Below are 23,700 nucleotides of genomic sequence, written 5' to 3'. Positions count from 1 at the left end.
GCTTCCACGGCGGTGCATCGTAGGCAGCAGGTGCCAGGAAAGGAACTAGGAATCCAGGTGCCCTTGCTGCCGGCGACGTCATTACGCGGCGACCGCGACTCGCTTTCGCAATTTTCGCGGTGCGAAACTCCGACGCGCGGCGCCAAACTGCGCAGTCGCGCGCCGTCTACAGGGTGTCGGGCAAACATCGGCTAGGGATTTGATCGCGCGTGTCCGGGAAATATGTCTAATATTCGAATAAATGAATAAATATTCACAAGCAAATTTATGCAAGCCTTACACTCCGGATTTCGATAAGCTTTGGATATGTTGTAATCTAAATCAAAATAAGAAACGTACGTTTTTTTTTTATACGTGTGTCCATACGATCGTTAAGAAGGTGAAACACGCTCTTAAAATTTAGAGGGCAGGGAGAATTTCGAAAAAATGACATTTCCAAAAAATCTGAGTAAATTGTCATAAAGTGTACACAAAACCATAAAACTTTTATTTATATCTTTTATCGTCTCGACGGTATTAACTTACAAATATAAAAAGAAACCGATTTTTTTTCAAGAGCATGTGTTTTCAAGAACGTATAAAAAAATATGTGTCTCTCTCTTATTTTGACCTAGATTACAACCTATTCAAAGCTTATCAAAATCGGGGTGTAATATTTGGATAAATTTACTTATGAATATGAATACAAATATAAACACAAATTTTTTTTTGTATTCATAGAAAACGAATAGATATTCTTGTTATTTGATTTTAATAATTACGTTTGTGAATATGATTACAAATATTTTTGATTTCGCGATTTTAGTCCCATTCTAGATACAAGTACACCTATAGAAAGTGTATATTTTCTTATGGTCTCCTGACTTACTTGTAAATGCTTAATTGATGCAATACGTAAAATATTCTACCTTCGAACTTGGCTGAAGTTTATAAAAAACATGTAATGAATTATATTAAGGAGAAGATAAATGGTATTACCCACACTTTTACCAAATAATTAATTAAATAATCTATTAAATAATATCAGTTCTTCACTTGAACGCTGGTTGCGTTACAATTAAAGTATTTAATAACGTGATATTGGTATTAAATAATATATAATATTAAATAATAGTTGTTTATTAAACCTTTTTTTAGTTAATATTTTTGTACGAATTAATATGAAATAAATTTCATATTTATGAAATAATTATAAAATATTCATAAATAAATATTTTTGAAAACTAAAATTTTGAATCTTTAAAAAATTTTCAAAATTTTAGTATACGAATAAATATTTGTTTTAATACAAAAATTGTAAAGGAATAAAATTTGTAATCCAATTACAATTTTATGTATTCATCGGACACACTAGATTTGATACTGCGTTTACGTATAACCCGTATTAGATTAAAGATTGAGATTGAAATTGGATTGAAATTTGACCAATCGGAAGAAAGAAAACCAATTTCAAATTTAGTGAGCTTCACTTTGATTGGTCACATTCTAATCTAATCTCAATCTTAATCTTTAGTCTGATTACAGCTTAACGAAGGTAAGCAACAGACCGAATCTCATGCAATACTTCAATTAAATGTAGTTGATCAGTTTGCATTCCATTAAAAAAATGGAAAAATAAAGAAAAATAGATAGATTTGCGTCGCAACTATTTCATCTTAGGATTAACTGACATCTAGCACTATCTGATTAAATAATATTAGCGTTTTCGTTTACTTTCTCTCTCTGTCGTGTTTGTACACAGTGAACTTTAAATAGACATAGCACATAGTCTATGCTTTAATGCAATTTCTAGATATAAACATTATGACATATAGAAGATTAGATTTCTTGCTCCAAAAACATTTTACCTACGAACGCTCCCAGATAGCATACAATATTTATACAAGATTTACAAAATATTTATAATAATTATTTTAATATTTTATAAATTTTTATAAAAACAATTATTTTTTTTACTCGCCATAAATATTGTATAAAATATGTAATCCATATTTTAATATGTTGAATAAAGACTTTATGATTTTTTTCTCCTTTCTGTACATAATATGTGTAATAAATATTTATAAATAATTGTCATAAATATTGTGTGCTGTTGGAACTATTCATAGGTAATCCATTTATATACATTTATAAACATAAATATATACAACAGACTGCAGTTGAGAGGATTTATCTCGAGTATCTAATAACATACAGTTAATGACAACAATAGCAATAATAATAGTAATATTGTTATGTACGTATAAATTCGTAATAATTAATTCGAATGAAATACATTTATGTTCAGATAGAATAAATTTGTAAAGCTGTTGCCAGAAGCAAAATAGAGATAACTCGGTATTGTGCATAATAATTTTATGCAGAGGATGCGACGAGGCGAATAATTAGTTGATAATGATACTCCCAGGCATTCTCTTATCCCATTTTAGACGATCTATAATTCGCGTCAGATTTTAAAAGTTTTATTTGCAACTTCATGACTTCATATGTATATTGTGGTGTATTTGATATATTGTACTGTATGTTTTATCTATATTCTTCAAATGTATTTTATTTCATAGCATATAAAAGTAGAATTCTGTACCAAATGCCAACATTATCCAGCATTTAAAATAAAATTTGCAGTGTATTTTACGTGCTACGAAATTATCTATTGTCTCACACATTTTATTTGAAAATATCAAAAAGTTAAATAAATAATATTATTATATCTATCAATCAATCAATAATTACTAATCAATTATTACATTATATTTTGTTTCATCAAATTGTGATTAAAATAGAGTTATTACTTTTTTTTTTCTTAAATCCATTGAGCATACTACATCGATGTTTTTAAACTTTGTTTTTGCAATTTTTTTAAATATTTTGCAATTTTGCGAGATTCGAAGACTTAAACTCGAATTCTCGCCATTCCGTTTATAAAAATCGCATGTGTATTGATCCAGCAGAATAAATAATTAGCATAATTATAAGTCGAGATTTTTAATTCATTATTTGATAAATCGCATTACGCACAAACGTAACTTTTACAGAGCAATGTTGTATTTGCACGTAATACGATTAATCATTGAATTAAAATAAAACTCTGATTGTATTACGTTAATCATTGACGATGTTGCGAATCATTATACATGATTTTTTATACAGAATAGCGAGAATTTTGAATATCAAAAACTCGTCTATATTATTATTTTATAAGTTAAGAAACATAGAAATCTCTAGCGGGAGATTTGAACTGGCGCAGAGGACGCCACCGTCCATTGGTGTCGCTCGCGCATGACCCGCAGGCAACTTCACGAGGTGCGGCGCAGCAGTGGCGGCGGCGACTACAAGCGACAGCAGCGGGAACAACCGCTAATTATCAATGGCGCGATGACGCGACGCCGTACTACAAATGGCGGGTAATGAAACAGCTGTTCACGTCACCGTCAGCTCGACATCTAGCGGAGCGCGGGCGCGATCCGGCACGCGTCGGCGACGACGTCGACGTTGGGTACGCCGCGGCGAGGAAGCGCGTGGTCGAGGTGCTGGAAGAAGGGCTAGAACGGCGGTGTCCGCTGGTGACCTGTCCAAGAGGAACATGGCTGCTGGCTGCTGTGGCGCGAAGAAGCAGAGGCTGGGTGGCGGCGGTGGTGGCGCGGCGCCGAGCTTGTCGCCGTGCGACGGCACCGCCATACGGCACGGCACTTCTCAACTGAGAAAGCCCGCGGCGATCGCTCAACCGGAGATGGGCTTCTTCTGCTTCGATGTGCTCTACTGCCAGCTACACCAGCTGGACCCGCCGAAGGCGCCCAACTTCATCAACGAAGCGTTGTGAGTAGCCTTCGCGGTTTCCTCTCCTACTTCTTTCTGTGTTTCTCTCTGTCTTCCTTCTTTTTCCTTCTTTGCGTCCATCCGTTCATATATCCGTCTCGCTCGCGCGTCGCGTCAGCTGTTGTCTCTTTACTTGTCTAGTCCGATGACAGGTCGTTCATGTCACGCGAAGCTCGAGATCGTGGCGATTCTTACGAGATCGAAGTTACAGAAATATACGAAAACAAAAAAATTCTGCCAATTATGCCAGATTCTTATTTTTATATTTACAATTAATCGCGTGTTAGGAATTTCGAATTCTAAACCGATATCGTCTCTGATCTCGATTTGATCGGTCTAGAAGTTTAGCTACGAAATCGGCTGGGACACATTATTGGCGCATTGTTTGGTCCTTGCGTGTGTGGATTATCTGTCGGTGTGCGGTGCACGCATTATCGCGGCGTGCTTCGATTTCTCCGATTGTACAGCGCTATGCCAATTATGTAGGCCATTGTAGGCGACCGAGGACGCTACGTTTGTTGCTATGATATCTGCAGAAACATTGTTAATGGGAATCGCGATACTTTTGTCATAGGCGTGCACGCGTCATGTATGCTGTTATGTTACTCTCGGAAAAATTTACGACGAATAATAAATTCAGAAATTGTTTTTATATTATATTTATGTATTATATTTTTATAAAAATATATTTATTTATTTTGTATATTGATTATACCTGCACAAGACAACTGAAGTCTTACTAAATACAAAAGGATTGATACACTCTGGTTCATTTTGCTTTTCCCTCTTCCATTCCCGGTAAAATTCGCCATTTGATAAAAATAAGAAAAAAAAGTGAGATTTTTAATATAGATACATCTTTTCAGCCCTTTATTTGTGACATGGACAATAGGAAAAGATATGAGATTACGAGGTTGTATTGGTACTTTTAACGCGATGCACTTACATGCTGGGCTACGCGAGTATGCTACAACTAGGTGAGACAAAGTTTCTCACATTAGAAGATAGAATAATATATAAATATATAAGATAGATATTTATAAATATATATTATATTAATAAATTATAGAGATTGTTCCGTAACTGATGGCACCACCGGAAAGAGAATGATTTTACAAGAAAAAATGAGTTGAAAATATAGAATAGAGTTTTTTCGTATGATGTATCAAAATAAATTTGAAAATTCTTATATATATATTTTTTTTAACATGAAATATAAAATATCTCGTTAATTATTCATTTTTTAATATAAGTATCTCAATATTTTTGCACATAATAATGAATTAATTGACGTAAAAAAAATATATATACATATATATAAATTACCTTTAAAGAAAGTATGTTACACATTGTATAATTTTTAAAAGCAACTGTGTTTTTATTAATTGATATTATCAATTAATTCATCTCATTATTCTTTGTATTAAAAGTATTGAGAAATCAAAAAATGAATAGTTTAAAAAATATTTTATATTTTACGTCAAAAAAATAGCAATTTTCAAATTGGATTATCTTGGAAATGACACATGCGAACAAATTTTATTGTATATTTTTTATTTATTTTTTCTTGTAGAACCACTCTCTTCCCAGCTGTACCACTACAGAACATCCTGTACATGTGTAAAATTCTATAAATATAAATATATGTAATATATGTAGTATATGCCACATTTTACTATATTGTTTATGTAGATAATTATGATATTTAGCATAGTGGTCAAGCACGCGCTTTTGATATACATATATTTCTATGTTTTAAAGCGCATTCAAAGACTCTCGATTTAATCCCATAACTCGAGACGAGCTGCCGCGCTTGCATGTAAGCGTGTCGATTTTACGACATTTTGAGGACGGGGTTGACTATTTAGATTGGGAAGTGGGTGTACACGGAATTCGCATAGAGTTTCACAATGAGAAGGGTAACAAGCGGACGGCTACTTATTTGCCCAGCGTAGCTATGGAGCAAGGTGCGTATTCGCGCTATAAAATAGGGCAAGCGATGGAAACTCCTCCTTTCCCCTCATCCCTTCCATTCGAAGCCGTCTCTTTACGAGGAATAATTTGTAATCTGATGTTCAGGATGGGACCAGATACAAACGATAGATTCTCTGCTACATAAGGGTGGCTTCAAAGGCCTAGTCACACCCGATATCCGTCGTAGCCTGAAACTGACTCGCTATCAAAGCGAAGAGGTCACCGTGAGCTATCAGGATTACATGACGCATTGTCATAATCGGCGATGCTAGCAGATCGCCTGGGGTCCCAGCCAGGGATCCCTGTCCCAACGATCCGTCGAGGCTCGTTACAACAACGTGCATACTGTCAATTCGTCTCATTTGCAAAACGATAGCGCTCGATATAATTCCTTCGCGTCTGGACAACAGTGCTTGCAAATTGTCACGCAACCAAATCGCTCGACTTTCATACATCCATTACCCTTACCTCCGATTACTCCAGTTATGATACCGATACGTAACAATCCACCCTTTTGGTGGGATAACGCGGGTCCGTCCTATTTGCCTGCACCGCTTTATCCTAGACCACCGCATCGTTTCTTAACGCAGGATACTGCGGAGCGCGGGGTACGTAAGCGAAAATGACATTGGAGGCGGTTATTTCTCGCAATTTTCCATTGTTTAAAATGGTGCGTGTTTCTGTGTCTTAGTGTACACAGCCTCCCGCTTATGGTACCGCATGCCCCGTCTTGAGGCTAATAAACCGTATATGACGGCATCGTTTAATTGTATTAAAAATCACAAGTAATATAACATAATTTTAAAAAAAGATTTCAAATTTTACTAAAATTATATTTGCAATGATATATGTTTCTTAAATATTTCAGTATTATATTAAAACAATTTTGTCAATTTCGGGTATTTATTGATAAATAATAAAAAGCTTAGTCATATTATTCATTTTTCAATAGCTATACTAGTCATTAATTCTATTTTTTCTCATAAATGCATTCAATTCTTTCTTCGTTATAACAATTAGCGTTGCCACCATATTGCGAAAAATCGGTATTTGTATCAATAATATAATGACAATGAACGTTTTTATAAAAGACAGTGATTATATCTAAAATTCACTGCCTTTCACATGATATAATGTACAAAACGATGTCGTGGAATTATTCCATTTTTTGCACAATGTACATGATATATATCATCCTTATATACATCAAGTAAAATGGGAAAAATTTGAAAGTTTCTAATCAGTGTAATTTTTTCTAACGTTCTACGTTATAGAATGTTCTATCTACATTATAGCATAAGTTTGCATTACGAAAAAGGATTTATCTTGTTAAATATATTTTATCATGATATATCAGTTACGCATTTAATCACATAAAAAAAGACAGTAAGTTTAACATAAATTTTCTGTGGTTAATTGTGATTTAATTATTAAAGTATAACAAGAAATTATAACATATTAGAAAATATTAGACAGTAAGTTAGACATAAAAGTAAAAAGAAAAGTATATAAGATCTCATTGTGGGTTTGTGTTATTCATTGATAAGTTATAAGTAATTTCGTGATAGTTGCACCATTTGCAGTATTTGATGCATCTATTAATATATTTCGCAAATTTTAATTGTAATCTCTCAATATTGCGATATAAACTAAATTAATGACATATTTTTCGACATTAGTTCTACTTCCCTTGAATTGCCAGCTATTCTTAATAGCGGGCTTTAAACACTGCCAGTTTATTCGCCCTTTTGCTTCGTTTTTATACTAATGAAGTATTCGTTAGAAATAAATGAAAATTGTTATTGTATCTTATCTTTGTTGTGGTATGCGCTATTCTTCGTGTTTATCTGTGTTAATACTCGTTATTATTATTTACGTAAAATTTGCATCGATAATAATTAGCGAGAGTTCCTGAAATCTCTTGCCTTTTGTGAATCTCGGCATAAAAAAAAAACGTCCAACGAACTGCCACACATGTGTCGATTCACGTATGCGCTTATCTGGCCTATGGAACTCCGTTTGTGTAATGAACATTACTAACGATTTACACGCATGAATGATGCATTTTTCAACAGTGAGAACGATAATAATTTTATTCAGCGTTGTATAATAATATTTTATGATGTAAAAGTGAATTGTATTCGTGTTTATCGAAGAGTTTGTCGAAAACATAATAAAATAAAAATACACTTACTTAAAAGTCAGTCATCGATGTTATCACAATGCAATTAAATATTCTATATATAATCGTATTGAACATATTTAAAATCATAAGCATACGAATTTGATGACTGAAATTTCTGTATTTTGTGAGACTGCCACAAAAAAATCTACTCTCTTCGATGTACGTATTTTATAATTGCGTAAATACTTTGCACACGTACAGTTTATGCTGTACTTTAAATCTTTCTCTCAATAATTAATATAATGTAACATGAAATTGCACGACGGAAAAATATTAATAATTTCCAAAGCAAAAGGTACTTGTCAGATTAAAATTTATTATCGTACTTGGCATCATATCTGATACTAGTGTAATATTAATACGATATCAAGCGAGTGTATGGTCACTTTGATTGCATTTGTAAATTAATAACATAGCGAAACCGACAGGTTATTCATTATATATTCATAAGTCGAACACAGCGAATATACATATATAGCTCTCTCTTGTTTCCCTTCCCCCTCTCACCTTCTCTAATTAAGAAATCAGTAGAATTCATGCAAAAATCACGTCTAGGTATTACAATTTTTATTGCAATAAAAAGATAAAATAAACTTTTATATTGTCATAATGACCATTGTAATTCTTTCTGTATTATTCTTTATTCCTTTTTTCTGTCTGAAAAACGTTAATATATAATACTGTATATCACGTCAAAAATATGATATAAAAAATGCAAAGAAACAAACGTACTTTTATCTCGGTTAAATGCAAAAAATAAATGTGTAGTTAAAAACTCATATACATATATAGAACTACGGGCGGTTTAATAAGTAGTAGGATTTGAAATAAAAACCCAATATTCAGCGAAACCAGTTTTATCATCATATACCCTCACTCTTCTAACAACGCCTGTTAAAATTTCAGCCTACTCCATCCATTAGTTTTGTGTTGGCAGTCGATTAAAGTGAACGTCTCAGTCATTTTCGTAAATATGGAAAAAGAATAAACGAGTTGGGAAAAGAGCTAAACTGGTCGAATTGGGGTACGAACTAACTGATGGAGTAGGCTGAAATTTTAACAGGCGTTGTTAGAAAGGTGGGGGTATATCTGATGGTAAAACCAGTTTCACTAAATATTATGTTTTCATTTCAAATCCTACTATTTATCAGATCACCCTCGAATATATTTTACGTATATGTATGTGAAATATTCTCGTTCTATATGCGTGCACAGTATTCAAAAATTTAGCAAGAAAGTTTAGTAACTAACGCAAACAGAGAGACAGAAAATCAAGACATAAAATATCTTTAAGATGTAGCCTTTGGGACATCTTATGTCCCGATTTTGAATATGCATACTGTCTAGAAAGTAATAAAAATCCTTGCGATCTTTTCTTCCGAGCAATTTTTGAAATATAAATCGCTCCGTCACAGAAAAATTACATTTACACTGAGAGAAAAACTGTTGTTAAATTACTATAATTTAATTATCTGCACAAAAACCCATAATCAATTTTTTTATCAAATAAACGTCAGAATATGAAATAAGTTGCACAAGTACTTTGATAAAATTTATTTTAAATAATGTATAATTTGCGATAATTTAAGATAAAATTTTAGATCGCCTCTATAAAAAGACAATTTTATATCATATTTTTATCTACAATATGTTACGCTTCCGCTTCCTATTGCATACATGTATTATTATGTGCGAATGTGTTGTATACATATATATTTTATGATAATTGCACCATTTGCAAATGTTATAAAATTTGTTTTCCTATATTTCAGAAACGGTTAAAACTTGTAAAAAATCATAAAACACGATTGAGGAGCTACTTTTTTAAGAGAGTTGAAGCGAGTAGTCGTAGTTTTTCATAATTAATTTTGAATCATTTTGGAAATATAAAGGGTGGTAACGGACTTTACAAGAGAGACACTCCGTATACACTACGAAAAAAGCTGTTAACTGAACTAAATTTTTCAACTTTAATTTTTTTAGTTCAAGTATTTATGTATTTAACTTAAATACATAAAATACATAAAATACTTGAACTTCAGTTTAAACATTTATGTACCCATATATACAGCGAAACTTGCAGAAATATTGTTGCAATACTGCAACATTGTAGCAATGTTGCTGCAAATTCTGTGCTGTATGGATATGTAACTTAACATATATGTATTTAACTTAAATACATAAATACTTGAATTGAAGAAATTCAATCCAGTTGAAAAATTTATTTAGTTAAATTAACGACTTTTTTTCTCAGTGTATGTGTGTGTGTGTGTGTGTGTGTGTATGTGTATATACTCACACACGTATATATTTTTTTTTGTTATGCAATAGAGATGGCGCGGTGGTATCGCGCGCGCAAGTGCGATACCACCGGCGTCGCGACGCACAGTCGGACTACTTCAGACCGATCGGAGCCGCGTCGCGTCGTAGACGCGCGTATCGGTCGCGGCGTCGAGTCGCACACGGTTCGACGAGTTTTGCATTTTGGACGGGACGCGCACACGACAGCCGTGTTATCTCTGCAGTTCGCGTGCCGTGACAGTTCCTTATACACAGAAATAGATGGTGAATTCCGTTTGATCGCTGCGGTCGCCTGATCGCCGCGGGCGTCGACATATTGCGCGTATCGTGTTCCGGACGAGTCCCTGACGATCGTGCACGTTTTTTCCCCCCGCTGCGTTTATCTCACCTCGCGCGAGAAATTGCGAATCCGAGAGCGCGTCGCACGCGTCTCGTTGCGTGTCTCTCGTTACGACAACGGCGCAGTTCACGTTCGCACACGCCGGCACGCTGTAACGCTCCATGTGCGACGTAGTTGCGTGGTACCGTCGCTTCCACCCTCGCGGATGCGACCGGGGGTGCGTGATGGGATCGACGCTCGACGCGGCCAGAGCGTCTCCTCGCAGCTGTCGCAGTAAGTAAACGCGTGGCACATGAATGAATGCGAGGGAGTCAAGGAAATATGATGTGAGAGACACTCGCCCGAGCTTGTCCCTTTCACTCGCTCGAGAACGCGCTGTTCTCGCATGAACTCGTAACGCTAGATTAACCGATGGAAGATACCGCTCGTTTTGTGCATAAATTTAAATAGTCAAAAGTTTAAAACCTGATTTCCGTTATAATAAACTTGAACATATATGCAATGGAAATTAATAAATGTTTAAGCTATTAACAAAATTAAAATGCAATAGAATATAAAAAATAGACGATAATAAGTGAAACTAGACTGATATGTGCGTAACACAAATAAAAAAAGAAAGAAATAAACATTTTCAGTCAGTAGATAGGATCTTGGGTCTAATAATATAATTTTTGTTAATTTTAAATAATTCGCTTTCGTGCTTTTACCGATTTGGTCTTGGAGTACTGTTAAAAAAAGTTACTTTGCTTTGAATAATTTCGAAACTTTAAAGAATAAAGAAAATAAACTTTCAAGAATAAAGTTTAAAGGATATACTATGCAAATTTAAGTTAAAAATATTAAACCTCGTGATCCAACCCGAATTTAAAGACTTAGAGATATAAAAGAGTAAATCAATTTTCAATTTTGATTTACTCTATCTCAAATTCGGACACGTGCAAAAAAATGAAAAATGTGCTTTCAGTTATACGTATAAAAAATAGTGAAAAACATTTCGGATCAAACAATTATGAAATCGTATTCTGAAATGTTGAAAAAATGTATCTGAATTTTTTTAGATTATTTTAGAGCCCAAAAATCCTTTCAAAAACTCTATCAACACCAGGTAATCCAGTTAGCTGCTAAAAAAAAGTAGTAAAAAAAAACATTGAATCACGGAGAATTAAAATTAAACTAATAAATTTCTAATTCAATTGAAAAGTATGGTTTATAAGATCTGTATCATGAGCAAATTAGTGTAGAGTGACGAATCACAACTTTTGTTAATTTTATATAATTCACCTTCACGCTTATAAATCGATTATTTAATCTTGCATAACTGAAGCTACTTTACTTTGAAAAATTTCGACCACTAAACTTTGAAAGTTTAAAGAATATCACATATAATTTAAGTTCAAAATATTATATTCGAGCTCAACTGAAAAAGATGGTTGAAGATCATGAACAAATTATTTTGGAGTGATAAATCCATATCATATGATTAAATTGTTTTATGATTTTTAATTGGTAAATTTTGTATTTTCTAGAATTATTTTGAGTAATAGTCACACACAGTATTAATTTTTGGATCTATTAAAAATTGTAATAAACTACATATGTTTGTGCGGAAAAGAGGAAATATATATTGCACAAAAAATGAAGTCTTGTTTCATTTATTACTTCTCGTTATGGGCGTTTTTCAGCAAGGGACACGATATAATACAATGAATCATTTACATTTTTGTTTTTGTTATTGGCAAACAAGGGGAAATACTGAAAAAAACATCCGCTTTTATTTTATTATTAAAAAAAATAATTCAAACAGAGAAATTATTCCTCATTTAAGAATCGTCATTCTATTTTTTCATATTTCTGATTTCCCATTTTGAAATGTCAAGTTCACGAAACTTGGTTTTCTTTTTTTGGAGAGAAGGCGATAAAAGAATTTTTACTCAAGGGCGCCTCGTGTGCCAGCGGCCGCTCTGGCGGAAGCAATTCGCGGACGAACAAATGAACGAACGTCGCTGCGACGCCGGTCGATCGTATTGGAGCGCGTGGGAGATGCGGACGCGCAAGGGACGCTTGGATGGCGAAAATGGCGGGTGATGAAACAGCTGTTTTAGCGCGCGCTGCGCCATCTGGCGGGGCGCGCGCGCGATACGGCACGCTACGGCAACGAAGAGGACAACGGCGGCAGCGACGACGACGGCGACGACGGCGGCGGCCGCGACGGGCGGACGAGAGTGAGACGCATACGGGTCGTAGACCGTTCGTGTCCGCAGTTTGGGTCGCAGTGGTCGACGGCGACGGCTAAGACGGTAACATGGCTGCCGGCTGTTGCGGTACGAAAAAGCAGAAGCTCAACAATTCCGCGGGCGTACCGTGCAACGGTACGGCGGTGCTGTCCAACGGCACGCGTATACGTAATACGCCGATCGTGCAACCCGAGATGGGATTTTATTGCTTCGACGTCCTCTACTGCCAACTGCACCAACTCGACCCACCAAAACCGCCCAACTTCAGCAACGAAGCATTGTAAGTTCGAGCCACCGCACTGAGCCAGTCACCTTAGCGTCCAGCGCATCCCTTCCTGTCCCGACTATGCGTCGTGTGTCGTATCTCTCTCGCGCTCGTGTCTGGCTTTCCCGAGCGCGCTTCTGTCGTCCCGTTTCGCCGCCCCTCCCTCTCGCCCGCCCAACAGCATCGTGGCACCTTTTTTCCTTTCCGTCACCGTCCTTCTTCTTCCGCCACCCACGCCAGTGCGTTTCTTTGTTCGAACCACCGCCGCTTTTGTGCCTTCGACCATTCGTTGTCACGGACAGAGAGGGGGGAGGGGGGGAGAAAAGGCAACGAGGACGTCAGTATGCGTCTCCTGAAGGACGCGTCTTATATTTTCGGAATTCTCTATTCCGTCTGACTCGTGCTGCTGACCTTCCACCGAGGTTATGCGAAACGCCAGCATTGTTTCATTTTTGAATAATGTATTAAAATGTAAATACTTTTCAAATTTATTTTTCATTTTTTTAATATTTCCAGATTCCTTAGATTTTCGATAAAGATTAATATCCTGATTCATTCACTTTACACTCCGTCATTCTGTTTTACTTTTGTTTAGATAAATGATCATTAACATGATGTATCCTAATGCTTAAACTGTATACATAGAAATAATAATACAAACGCTATCTAAATAATGATTTAAGAAGAACTTTGTTACTTTGCAGTTCTGTACTTTCATAACTAAAGTTATAAAGAAATTTATTAGTGCAAGCTCTCATAACAAAATAAATAAATTAATTGTTTGAGGTCTGTAATAATTCTCTCATTAATATATTTTTCTTGTGTCTTTCTAGTCCCTTGTTTGTAACATGGACTATTGGAAAGGATATGAGACTACGTGGCTGTATTGGTACATTTAATGCCATGCACTTACATGCAGGACTTAGGGAATATGCTACTACTAGGTAACATACATACATACATACATACATATATATATATATTCTTGAAATCAATTAGGAATTGGAATTTGGATAATGTCTTTAAATAATTGATTGTGTTCTACACAGTGCTTTCAAGGATTCACGGTTTAATCCTATAACACGAGAGGAACTTCCACGCTTACATGTAAGCGTATCTATACTGCGGCATTTTGAAGACGGCGTGGACTACTTAGATTGGGAGATAGGAGTCCATGGGATTCGTATAGAGTTCCATAATGAAAAAGGCAACAAGAGAACTGCTACTTATTTACCTGATGTTGCGACTGAACAAGGTTCGTAAATATGCACATGTACTGTGAATTGTTGGGAAATTATCGATTAATTGTCATATTTCTTAAATGTCATAAACTTTTGTCCACTAAATCAACACATTTTTTAATAGGCTGGGACCAGATACAAACTATAGATTCGCTATTACATAAGGGTGGCTACAGAGGTTTAGTTACGCCGGATATTAGACGCAGCGTGAAGCTGACACGATATCAGAGCGAGAAGATTACTGTAAGCTATCAAGACTACATGACACATTGGCATAACCGACGATGCTAGCAGCTGGCTTGGGGTCCTATCCAAGGGCCCCTACATTGCCAAACGCCCGGCACGTTTTGTTACAAAAATATTTCAGACACAGTTAACGCGTCTTACTCACAATACAGTACCACTCAATACAACTCTTTCATGGCCAATCAACAGCATACATTAGTTATGGTACAGCCGAATCACCCCACATTCATACATACACTTCCGCTGCCACCAATTCCTCCGGTTGTAGTACCTATGCAAAACTATCCACCATTCTGATGGAATTATGCGTACCGCATCTTACAGTACGCTGTATCGTTATTCTTTACTAACTTTTGTAATGCAGAGAAATGAATTAAACGTATAAAAGAAATATATTTAAAGGTGGCTGTTATGTACGATTGTTCTATTGTTCAAATTGGTGCCTATTATAATTTTGATAGTTCAACAGCATTTAATATCTCTGTATTTATTTCTTTTTCTTTCTTTTTTATTATCGATTCTTATGCAATTTATTCTTTAAAAAATATGCGAAAAAAAATACAATATTGAGTATGGTGGCAATGTTCTTCCAAAATGTTTGTTGTAAGCATAAACGTAATATTATTGGCATAGAGACATTTGTATATGGTAGGCTCTTGTTCTCGTATTGTACAATTTTATGATTGTTAAATTTGAACTAAAAACAAAAAAAATCTATTTGCGAGCAACAATGTAAGTTCAGTTTATTGTCGGATATTTGACTAGCTATTGAACGTTCAAATGTAAATGTACAATTATAGCTTTGCCATTACACCATCATGCTAAAACATTAGACACTCATATTAGTATTTGTAAAAAGAATGACGCGACAAAAAATTTAAAAAACTACTGTCTGTATAATTGATTGTGACTATTCATTCATTCGCTAATACACAAATTCATAACTTCATTAAATTTGTCGCTTGTTTACATTACTCGTGAAGGCAAATTTAAATTATCAGCATATGCGAGAAATACTTTGATTTTTTAAAATAATATTCAAGGAAAAGTTTGATTGGAGCATTCTGTGAAATACGGATGCGTTATTACGTAGAAAACATAAAAGTTATTTTCTTTCCAAGATCTAATGTAATTGCTAATTATTCATATTTACGTAATACTTGACACAATAATACTATGAAATCTGAACAGAATTTCTTTGCATTAATGGTATAAATAAACTTTTTTTTTCATTAAGTTATTACATGTTGTCTTGTACTGATTTATTTATAAATCTTTTTATTAACATATGCAGACTGTACAATGAAGCACAAAAGTGATATGTAGATATGCTGTATAAATTTTAACGTTGCATATATTTATACCATTCCTACAATGAAGTTAAGGTGTTTAGATTACAGTCCAATGTTTTATTACAGTAAAGGATCCTTCATATTAACAATAATAATTAAAGTTAAAATTGTTACATATCTAATAATTTTTTAAATTTTAATATCTTGATTCAAATTTGTCACAATATCTAATTTCAAAAACTATTATAACACTTTAATTTATATCAATAGTTGAATTTTAGAATGGAACCTTTACTATAAATAAGCAATGGATTGCACTACAACTAACAAAAATATTAGGTAGACATAATATATAGATGTAAGACATTAAAACAAAAAATGACGATCTCATTGTAATGTTGATTGCTGTGCAAATCATGGTAATGACTCATTCATTATGACATCAGATGAAATCTTTTCCTACTTAAAAATATATAAAAATGATATGGAAAAGAGCAAAAATACAGTTATATACTGTAGATGTATTGCAATTGAGTTATGGATAAACGTGCATTTGGCGAAATAAGAAAAGATTTAGGTAATAGGTAACAATTTACCGGAAAACATCTGTCAGTGTACCTTAAAGCGCGGTTTAACAGCATTGTCACATAAATAGAAGTTCAGGCATATTTTATATTAAACTGTCTTGCTTCTTAGATTCCACGGCTATATGATAGCTGATTTCATTCACTGCCAACATAATCATTGTTGTAGGTATTATACAAATCCTACTCCTACCGAAAGAATAAACAGATCACGTTGTTGTACTTTGGTTGAATTGATGCGTCTGCATCTGGTGTTATCTTTTATATATTCTTATCGCATACTACACATAGTTCCTGGGATCTCCTTGCTACTCGGGCCCCTGTATAACGTCCAGTAAACTGCCAGTAATATACTTAACTCTAGACTAGTTGGCAAATCAAAACTGCGGTCACCTGCGCCCAATTTGACTTTGGAAACCAAACCACACAAAGATTTCTTTTTTTCCTTTTCCGATTAAAATAACTAGAAAATGTAATATAGATATGTAAAAATAAGGATGCTACATTTTCATTTGTGAATTCAAGCTGGGGTAGAAATTCAAGAAGTTCCCAAATTTAATAATATGATGTTCAAGTAGTTCGTTTAATATAATAGAGGAATAAGCGTAATTTGACCTCGATCATAATTCTTGTCTAAATATTGGAAACCTGCGTGAAATACTTCTAGATTTTCATGATGAAGTATATGTATCTAATTGGAGTAATTAAAAATATCGAATTTGCTATTTTACTTGAGCCTATGAGTAAATACATATTATACTTAACAGTATAAAATAATACATACGTTTGACTCGTAAGTTAAACTTTATTAAATAAATAAAAGAGTCAACATTATATGGAAAAATTCTCTTCAATCAGAAAAATCGTATGTATTATCACTATTTAAAACAGCAATCTTTTTAAACAGTTGGAAAAAGCGTTTATTACTGTAACAAATCATATGGTGCCTAGATATTGGATTAATTTTGAGAAAAGGAAGTAGATATGTACGAAGACGCATAGTTGTCTTAATAAAAACAAGAATATCAGTGAACGATTATAGACATCTTATAATATTATGTCAATAATGAAATAAAAATACATTTTATATTCTACAAACTATTACGATCTTTTTGTTGTCCTTACAATATTATTATTTACCTAATATAGAATGGAATAAAATTTACATCAATGATGAACATTTCTTCAGTTTTATATATTTCACTATACAACTGTATACAACAATATACATAAAACTTAAAAAATATCATCTTGTACAAACTTCTCCTTCTTCTCTTCTTCTTTTAAATACTGTAAATCTAAGATGCGAATGAAAGATTTGATTTCTGAATATGTTATATAACTAGCTAGCAGCGCGTGAAAGGTGAAAAGCATTGCAATTTTTGGAATCATCGGCTGATAGACTGAAAAGATGGTTCTAGATATTGCTTTTATGTCTTTTATATATGGCACATTATATGCTCCACTGCCAGCAGCGACCTATGATTCAAATATAATCAATAATTAATGGCACAATATATAAAGATATCAATACAATGGAAAAAATAGATCCAAGTTTTGTCGCTTACTGAGAAATTTGCAAGTGGTGCCATTATCATTGGTAAAAACAGCCCGGTACAAGTTTGTATTAAGGCAGACTTGGACTCTAAGCACAAGGGACATCGCACATCTAACAATAACAGCCTATTAAGGACAAACTAGAAGATATACATGGTATTTTATATTATCACACTCTTCATTCAGGTCATTCTGGTCCGATTCAATCAGTTTTCTCACAATACCTCTGAATGACCAAGAGATGTAAATAAGGCCGGCGTTACCGCGAGACCTATCATCGTGGGAACTTCCCCGTAACTCCGGATCTTAATTTTCGCCCTAAATCGGTGATTAATGTAAATACCAGTGGCTGTCGCCGCGCCGATCAGAATACTGCGTCCAAATGTCAACGGCCATCTAGATGAAAGGGTTTATTATATTACCGAGTCATCATATTATTTTGTGAAAAATATTATATAGTACAGTTCTCCGCGCGCGCACCGACAGGTCTGAGTGACGAACTAAATCGTCGAAAGTATTGGCGTGAACGCATACGCCGGTGTTGAACAGCACGGATCTTAAAAGGGAGAGTAAAGTAATGAGGTTATGTACACGTTGGTCTGTCCTTCCCAACTCTTGATAATACGAAACTGTTCCGCTATAGTCTCGTATTTTCCCAATCTCTCTATCGGTGCTTTATCGCTTTCTGCATTGCGGATTATATGTCTAGGTTGCCGTATTAAATCCATTTTTGTTTAATGATTTTTAATAATCCTTTAAGACTCCGTCGACGCTTGTGCACCTCAACGTGCAGCAATACACTCGCGCAACTGGCTATTGCCGACTATCCGCATAGTTTTGCACACTCCACATGTTAAAATGCATGTGTCAAGAATTACGCAATAAATTTGCTAGCTCAATCGTACTTATATCTATTTCTAATAAAATTTGTATAGGATTTTTTAGATATGCGAATTATTTAAACATACTATATATGAATCGAACCAGGTATTCGATTCGATTCAGATTTAAATCTCTATTAAAAAAATTCGAATCTAAGAGATTCGAACACGAAAAAATTGAATATATTGACAATCTTATAAAATTATATTTACGTGACTTTATATTGTATCACTAACATTATTCTCTTATCTAGATCGTTTTTATTATTTATATATTAAAATTCAACCCAACAATAACTATGTCGATAATAAAAGCAAAGGGAAAATAGATTAAACTCACTTTAAACTCTATAATTATATTTATTGCATCATAGCTTGACGGCGAATATGACTGCAATAAATTTAATTTTAGTTTAAAGTGACTTTATATCTGATGAAACAATAGATAATTATCATCAAATTCAACGATATAATAGCACAATAATATTATAGAGATAAAGTTAATAAAAAAATGCATGGAAATCATGAAATGCGTCATTGATAAATATAATTCTATCTTTTATATACTTTTATATTAATTTTTTCATTCACAAAAATATATATCCCAATTTATAGATTATGGATAGTATTATTATTATTCATATATCTAATAACAGATTGTATTAAAATGATGCATTCTATTAAAAATCTCAACAATATCAAATACCAATATTATTTGTCATATATAGATAATGTGTTTATTACTTATGTATTAAAATTCACCTAGCAATAATTATGTTGATAATTAAAAGCAGAGAAAAGCGATCACGAGCATAATTTAACTGTTGTGATTTTAATTTGGAATTTAATAATTAAAAATTGACCTACATATATATATATAATCAATGTCTATGAATCTCATAGATAATGTCCACAAGTTTAAGATCCGTTTCCATACTATAACCAGGAGTAAGGTGGATTAAATAGGCAAAGATAATAATTAATCTGTTAGGTGCTTTGTTTGATTAACTTACCTCACTGCTGGATTACCTAAGGAAATTATCTACATGATTTATAAACATTGACCAGAACATCCATATTTTATGAATATATCCAGATAGCACAGAGAGTTCAAGAAGAATTTGTCAATTCACAATTCATTTTCAGATGCATAAAGAACTTTTTTCAGAAAAAGAATCGAGATCAGACATATTGTACTTTAAGAATGTATGTATCACACATTAAAACATTATCAAAAATATAAGAATTTCATAAATTGTTTTATTACAACATTTGAATATCTGTGTAAAAATTAAGCACAATGCTTTAAATGTCATTTAAAAATTTCTTTATACACCTCTTAATTCTTAGGTAAAATGGTGTTTTATAATACTTATTTGCAAATTGGATGAAGTAGCATTATGAATTAAATCATATTTTATGATTTAATTAAATCTTTTTACATTAAATCATACATACGTTCATAAAATTCTAATAAATATTTGTGTCAAAATTTATTCAAAACCACTAAGTCATTTAAAAATTATTTATTTAAAACGGCAGTAAAGTATTAATCATTTTTGCTGCATAGGCAAAATTTTTCATTGTTTTGTTCTTGTTTATAGGTTTTAGGACAAAATTCGACCAAAGTTTTTTCATTGTTGATGAGGAAAATACTTATAAAAAAACCTACAGCTTTTACATTTTTATGACTTTTAGCTTGTATCGAAGAGCCCGATACAGTCTTAAATAGATATTTTCATTCTTTGAATATTTTTGTACTTTGGTTCATAATATATAAATAAATTGTTCAATTCACTCACCGGTTGCTGGTCCTGCTGTCGCTGCTGCTGCTACTGCTACTACACTGCTGCTCCTGCTGCTGCATTTCCTTTCCGATTCATTCTGAAAACATAAATTATACATATAAATGAAATATTGTTTGTTGAGCTACCTTGAGATATATTAATTTAGAAATGTATAAGATTGAGAAAATAATTTTATATTACAATGCAGTTATATTATATTCATAAGTTTTGAAAATTGCCTGAAATGTGCAATTTATAAATTATATCACACAAACGCGAGTTAAACGCCAATTGCGCACAAGAATGCTGTAGCTTGTAGTAATGCAACAGGTCCAAACGTATCGTTACACGAAGGAGCATTTTACAAGCACGATTATTTTTACGCATCATTTTGTAACTCTCGTGTCAAGACGATGCTACATTCATCACTTTCGACAGCATATCCGTACGCGTGAAAAACGAAAATACGGCGCGCTTAACTAGAAGCAGAAATATGATGGAGCAAAGAGAAACCGAAATGCCGATACATCACGTTACCTGAGACAACGGAGAGAGTCGTTTAAATGGATGTACACGCAGATAGAAACGAAACAAACTCACTCCCGATTGAAAATTTTGCAACCAATATGATCGCACGACGACGAGTAGCGTTTCGTTTGGCATTCGCGACATTTTATACTACGTGAATAAAGTGTTGTATTGAAGTAAACAATCACGCGCGAAAACTTGTTGACTACGCGACAAGCACACGTAAACGGTGCCTGCTTCACGAACGAGTACGGTGACTTGCATGTATGTACGACACCGTGATCTACTACGTATGAAAATGATCGTCCGCAATCACATCAGCACACTGTATTTGCACGCAACTCGACCTTAGAACACTCGCGAAACACGGAGCCATTTCGTCATAACATTCGACACATCGGAACAAAACAAAACATCGTAACGACACCAAAAGGCACTAGCGGCCAGGCAGTTATGGCGACAATGACAGACGATGGCGGGATAGCGACGCAGCGACGATGCCTCGACGATCGTTGCCGAGCACTGGCGGAAGTAGTCGAGCGACGATAGCTCCAAGCTTGCTGCGCAGCACCGATCGTTGCCGAGTGCTAGCGAAGGCAGCCGAGCGACGACGGCCCGCGCCTGCTACGCAGCGCCGCTCGGCTACCTCCGCCAGCGCTCGGCAACGATCGTCGAAGTACCGTCGCTGCGTCACCATCCCGCTGATCCCGCCATCGTCCGCCATCGTCGCCATAACTGCGTAGCCGCTAGTATCGTTTGGTGTCGTTACGATATTTTCGATAGTTTGTTTGCTCTATCAGTGTGTCGGATGTTACAACGGAATGGCTCCGTGTTTCGCCAGTGTTCTAAGTTCGAGTTGCGTGCAAATATGGTGTGCCGATGGAAGTGCGGACAATCATTTTCATACGTAGTAAGTCACGGTGTCGTACGTACATACAAGTCATTGTACTCGTTCGTGAAGCGGGCGTCATTTACGTGTGCTTGTCGCGTAGTTCAACAAGTTTTCGCGCGTGCATGTTCGCTCCAATACGGCACTTTATTCGCGTAGTAGACGATCGCGAATGTCAAACGAAACGCTACTCGTCGTCGTGCGATCATGTTCGTTGCAAGATTTTCCATCGGGAGTGATTTTGTTTCGTTTCTACCCATTTCTATCTGCGTGTGCATCCATTCGAACGACTCTCGCGTTGTCTCAGGTAACGTGATGTATCGGCATTTCGGTTTCTCTTTGCTCCATCATATTTCTGCTTCTAGTTAAGCGCGCCGTATTTTCGTTTTTCACGCGTACGGATATGCTGTCGAAAGTGATGAATGTAGCATCGTCTTGACACGAGAGTTACAAAATGATGCGTAAAAATAATCATGCTTGTAAAACGCTTCTTCGTATAACAATACGTTTGGACCTGTTGCAGCACCGCAAGTTACAGCATTCTCGTGCGCGATTGGCGTTTAACTCGCGTTTGTGTGATATAATTCAGGGTATGATACAAATTGCATATTTCAGTCAATTTTTAAAAATTATGAATTTAATATATCTCAAGGTAGCTCAACAAACAATATTCCATTTATATGTATGATTTATGTTTTTAGAATGAACCAGAAAGAAAATGCAGCAGCAGTAATAGCAGTAACAGTAGCAGCAGCGGCGACAGCAGGACCAACAATCGGTGAGTGAATTAATCGAACAATTTATTTAAATATAAAGAACTAAAGTACAAAAATATTTATTCAAAGAATGAAAATATCCATTTAAGACTGTTTTGGACTCTTCGATACAAGTTAAAAGTTATCAAAATTTAAAAACTGCAGGCTTGTTAGGTATTTTCTTAATCAACGATGAACAACTTTGGTTATGGACATCCAAATTTTGTCCTAAAATCTGTAAACAAGAACGAAACAATGAACTGTAAAAATGACTAATACTTTACTGCGGTTGTAAATAAATAACTTTTAAATGACTTAGTGGATTTGAATGAATTTTGACATGGATATTTATTAGAATTTTATAAATGTATGTAAAAAATATGATTTAATTCATAATGCTACTTTATCAAATTTGCAAATATTATAAGTATTATAAAACACCATTTTACCTAAGATTTAAAAGGTGTGAATAAAAAAATTTTTGAATGACATTTAAACCGATAAAAGAAGTGTGTTTAATTTTTATACAGATATTAAAACGCTGTAATAGAACATTTTATGAAATTCTTATATTTTTGATAATGTTTTGATGTGTGATACATATACATATACATTCTTAAAGTACATGATGTCTGATCTCGATTCTTTTTCTAATTCCTAAATTCTTCTTGAACTCTGTGTGCTATTTGGGTATATTCATAAAATATGGACATTAAGTTTAAGCGTGATCAATGTGTATAAATTCTGTAGATAATTTCCTTAAACAGGCCAGCAGTGAAATAAATAAGTTAATCAAACGAAGGCATCTAACAGATTAATTATTTG

The 23,700-nt window shown here is 34.2% G+C and overlaps 4 protein-coding genes across 6 annotated transcripts in view; 3 read left to right on the top strand and 1 right to left on the bottom strand.

The window, feature by feature from the left end:
* Positions 1–3,327: 3,327 nt before the first annotated feature.
* Positions 3,328–8,585, top strand: LOC105194762 (uncharacterized protein CG5902). Its single transcript, XM_011159851.3, has 4 exons — positions 3,328–3,816; positions 4,683–4,793; positions 5,578–5,783; positions 5,896–8,585. Exons 1-4 carry the CDS (start codon positions 3,398–3,400, stop codon positions 6,060–6,062), a joined length of 903 nt encoding a protein of 300 aa, XP_011158153.2. The 5' UTR covers positions 3,328–3,397; the 3' UTR covers positions 6,063–8,585.
* A 1,804-nt stretch (positions 8,586–10,389) lies between these two features.
* On the top strand, positions 10,390–16,711 carry LOC105194764 (AMMECR1-like protein). 2 transcript variants are annotated; one of them, XM_011159853.3, is made up of 5 exons: positions 10,390–10,889; positions 12,553–13,130; positions 13,949–14,059; positions 14,165–14,370; positions 14,481–16,711. In XM_011159853.3, exons 2-5 carry the CDS (start codon positions 12,919–12,921, stop codon positions 14,645–14,647), a joined length of 696 nt encoding a protein of 231 aa, XP_011158155.1. In that variant the 5' UTR covers positions 10,390–10,889; positions 12,553–12,918; the 3' UTR covers positions 14,648–16,711. The 2 variants fall into 2 exon arrangements, with proteins under 2 accessions (XP_011158155.1, XP_039311870.1); XM_039455936.1 differs by lacking the exons at positions 10,390–10,889; positions 12,553–13,130 and adding an exon at positions 13,186–13,537.
* A 941-nt stretch (positions 16,712–17,652) lies between these two features.
* LOC105194761 (hypothetical protein) lies at positions 17,653–18,874 on the bottom strand. The gene is made up of 4 exons (XM_011159849.3): positions 18,627–18,874; positions 18,260–18,431; positions 18,047–18,175; positions 17,653–17,957 (listed from the first exon to the last, which is right to left on the bottom strand). The coding sequence occupies exons 1-4, from the start codon at positions 18,761–18,763 to the stop codon at positions 17,715–17,717; spliced, it is 681 nt and encodes a 226-aa protein (XP_011158151.1). The 5' UTR covers positions 18,764–18,874; the 3' UTR covers positions 17,653–17,714.
* Positions 18,875–21,971: 3,097 nt separating this feature from the next.
* LOC105194759 (uncharacterized) overlaps positions 21,972–23,700 on the top strand; it is a 52,416-nt gene continuing 50,687 nt past the window's right edge. Inside the window, exons 1-3 of one of the 2 annotated variants that reach the window (XM_011159844.3) lie at positions 21,972–22,141; positions 22,644–22,710; positions 22,822–22,898. The gene's annotated coding sequence lies outside the window, so the exon portion shown is untranslated. The remainder of the gene's footprint in view (positions 22,142–22,643; positions 22,711–22,821; positions 22,899–23,700) is intronic. The other variant, XM_039459627.1, reaches the window with a different exon arrangement.

The sequence above is a fragment of the Solenopsis invicta genome, chromosome 1, assembly GCF_016802725.1.
Source record: "Solenopsis invicta isolate M01_SB chromosome 1, UNIL_Sinv_3.0, whole genome shotgun sequence".
NCBI classification, from domain to species: domain Eukaryota; kingdom Metazoa; phylum Arthropoda; class Insecta; order Hymenoptera; family Formicidae; genus Solenopsis; species Solenopsis invicta.
This window is presented reverse-complemented; position numbering and strand designations above follow the sequence as displayed.

Coding starts and splice junctions, on each gene's coding strand:
- LOC105194762 (XM_011159851.3), top strand. CDS start 3,398: ATGGCGGGTAATGAAACAGCTGTTCACGTCACCGTCAGCTCGACATCT. Junction 4,794..5,577: donor CGCGAGTATGCTACAACTAG/GTGAGACAAAGT, acceptor TATGTTTTAAAG/CGCATTCAAAGACTCTCGAT. Junction 5,784..5,895: donor CAGCGTAGCTATGGAGCAAG/GTGCGTATTCGC, acceptor TCTGATGTTCAG/GATGGGACCAGATACAAACG.
- LOC105194764 (XM_039455936.1), top strand. CDS start 13,197: ATGCGTCGTGTGTCGTATCTCTCTCGCGCTCGTGTCTGGCTTTCCCGA. Junction 14,060..14,164: donor AGGGAATATGCTACTACTAG/GTAACATACATA, acceptor TGTTCTACACAG/TGCTTTCAAGGATTCACGGT. Junction 14,371..14,480: donor TGATGTTGCGACTGAACAAG/GTTCGTAAATAT, acceptor ATTTTTTAATAG/GCTGGGACCAGATACAAACT.
- LOC105194761 (XM_011159849.3), bottom strand. CDS start 18,763: ATGGATTTAATACGGCAACCTAGACATATAATCCGCAATGCAGAAAGC. Junction 18,432..18,626: donor TGGGAAGGACAGACCAACGT/GTACATAACCTC, acceptor CCTTTCATCTAG/ATGGCCGTTGACATTTGGAC. Junction 17,958..18,046: donor CACCACTTGCAAATTTCTCA/GTAAGCGACAAA, acceptor TTTGAATCATAG/GTCGCTGCTGGCAGTGGAGC.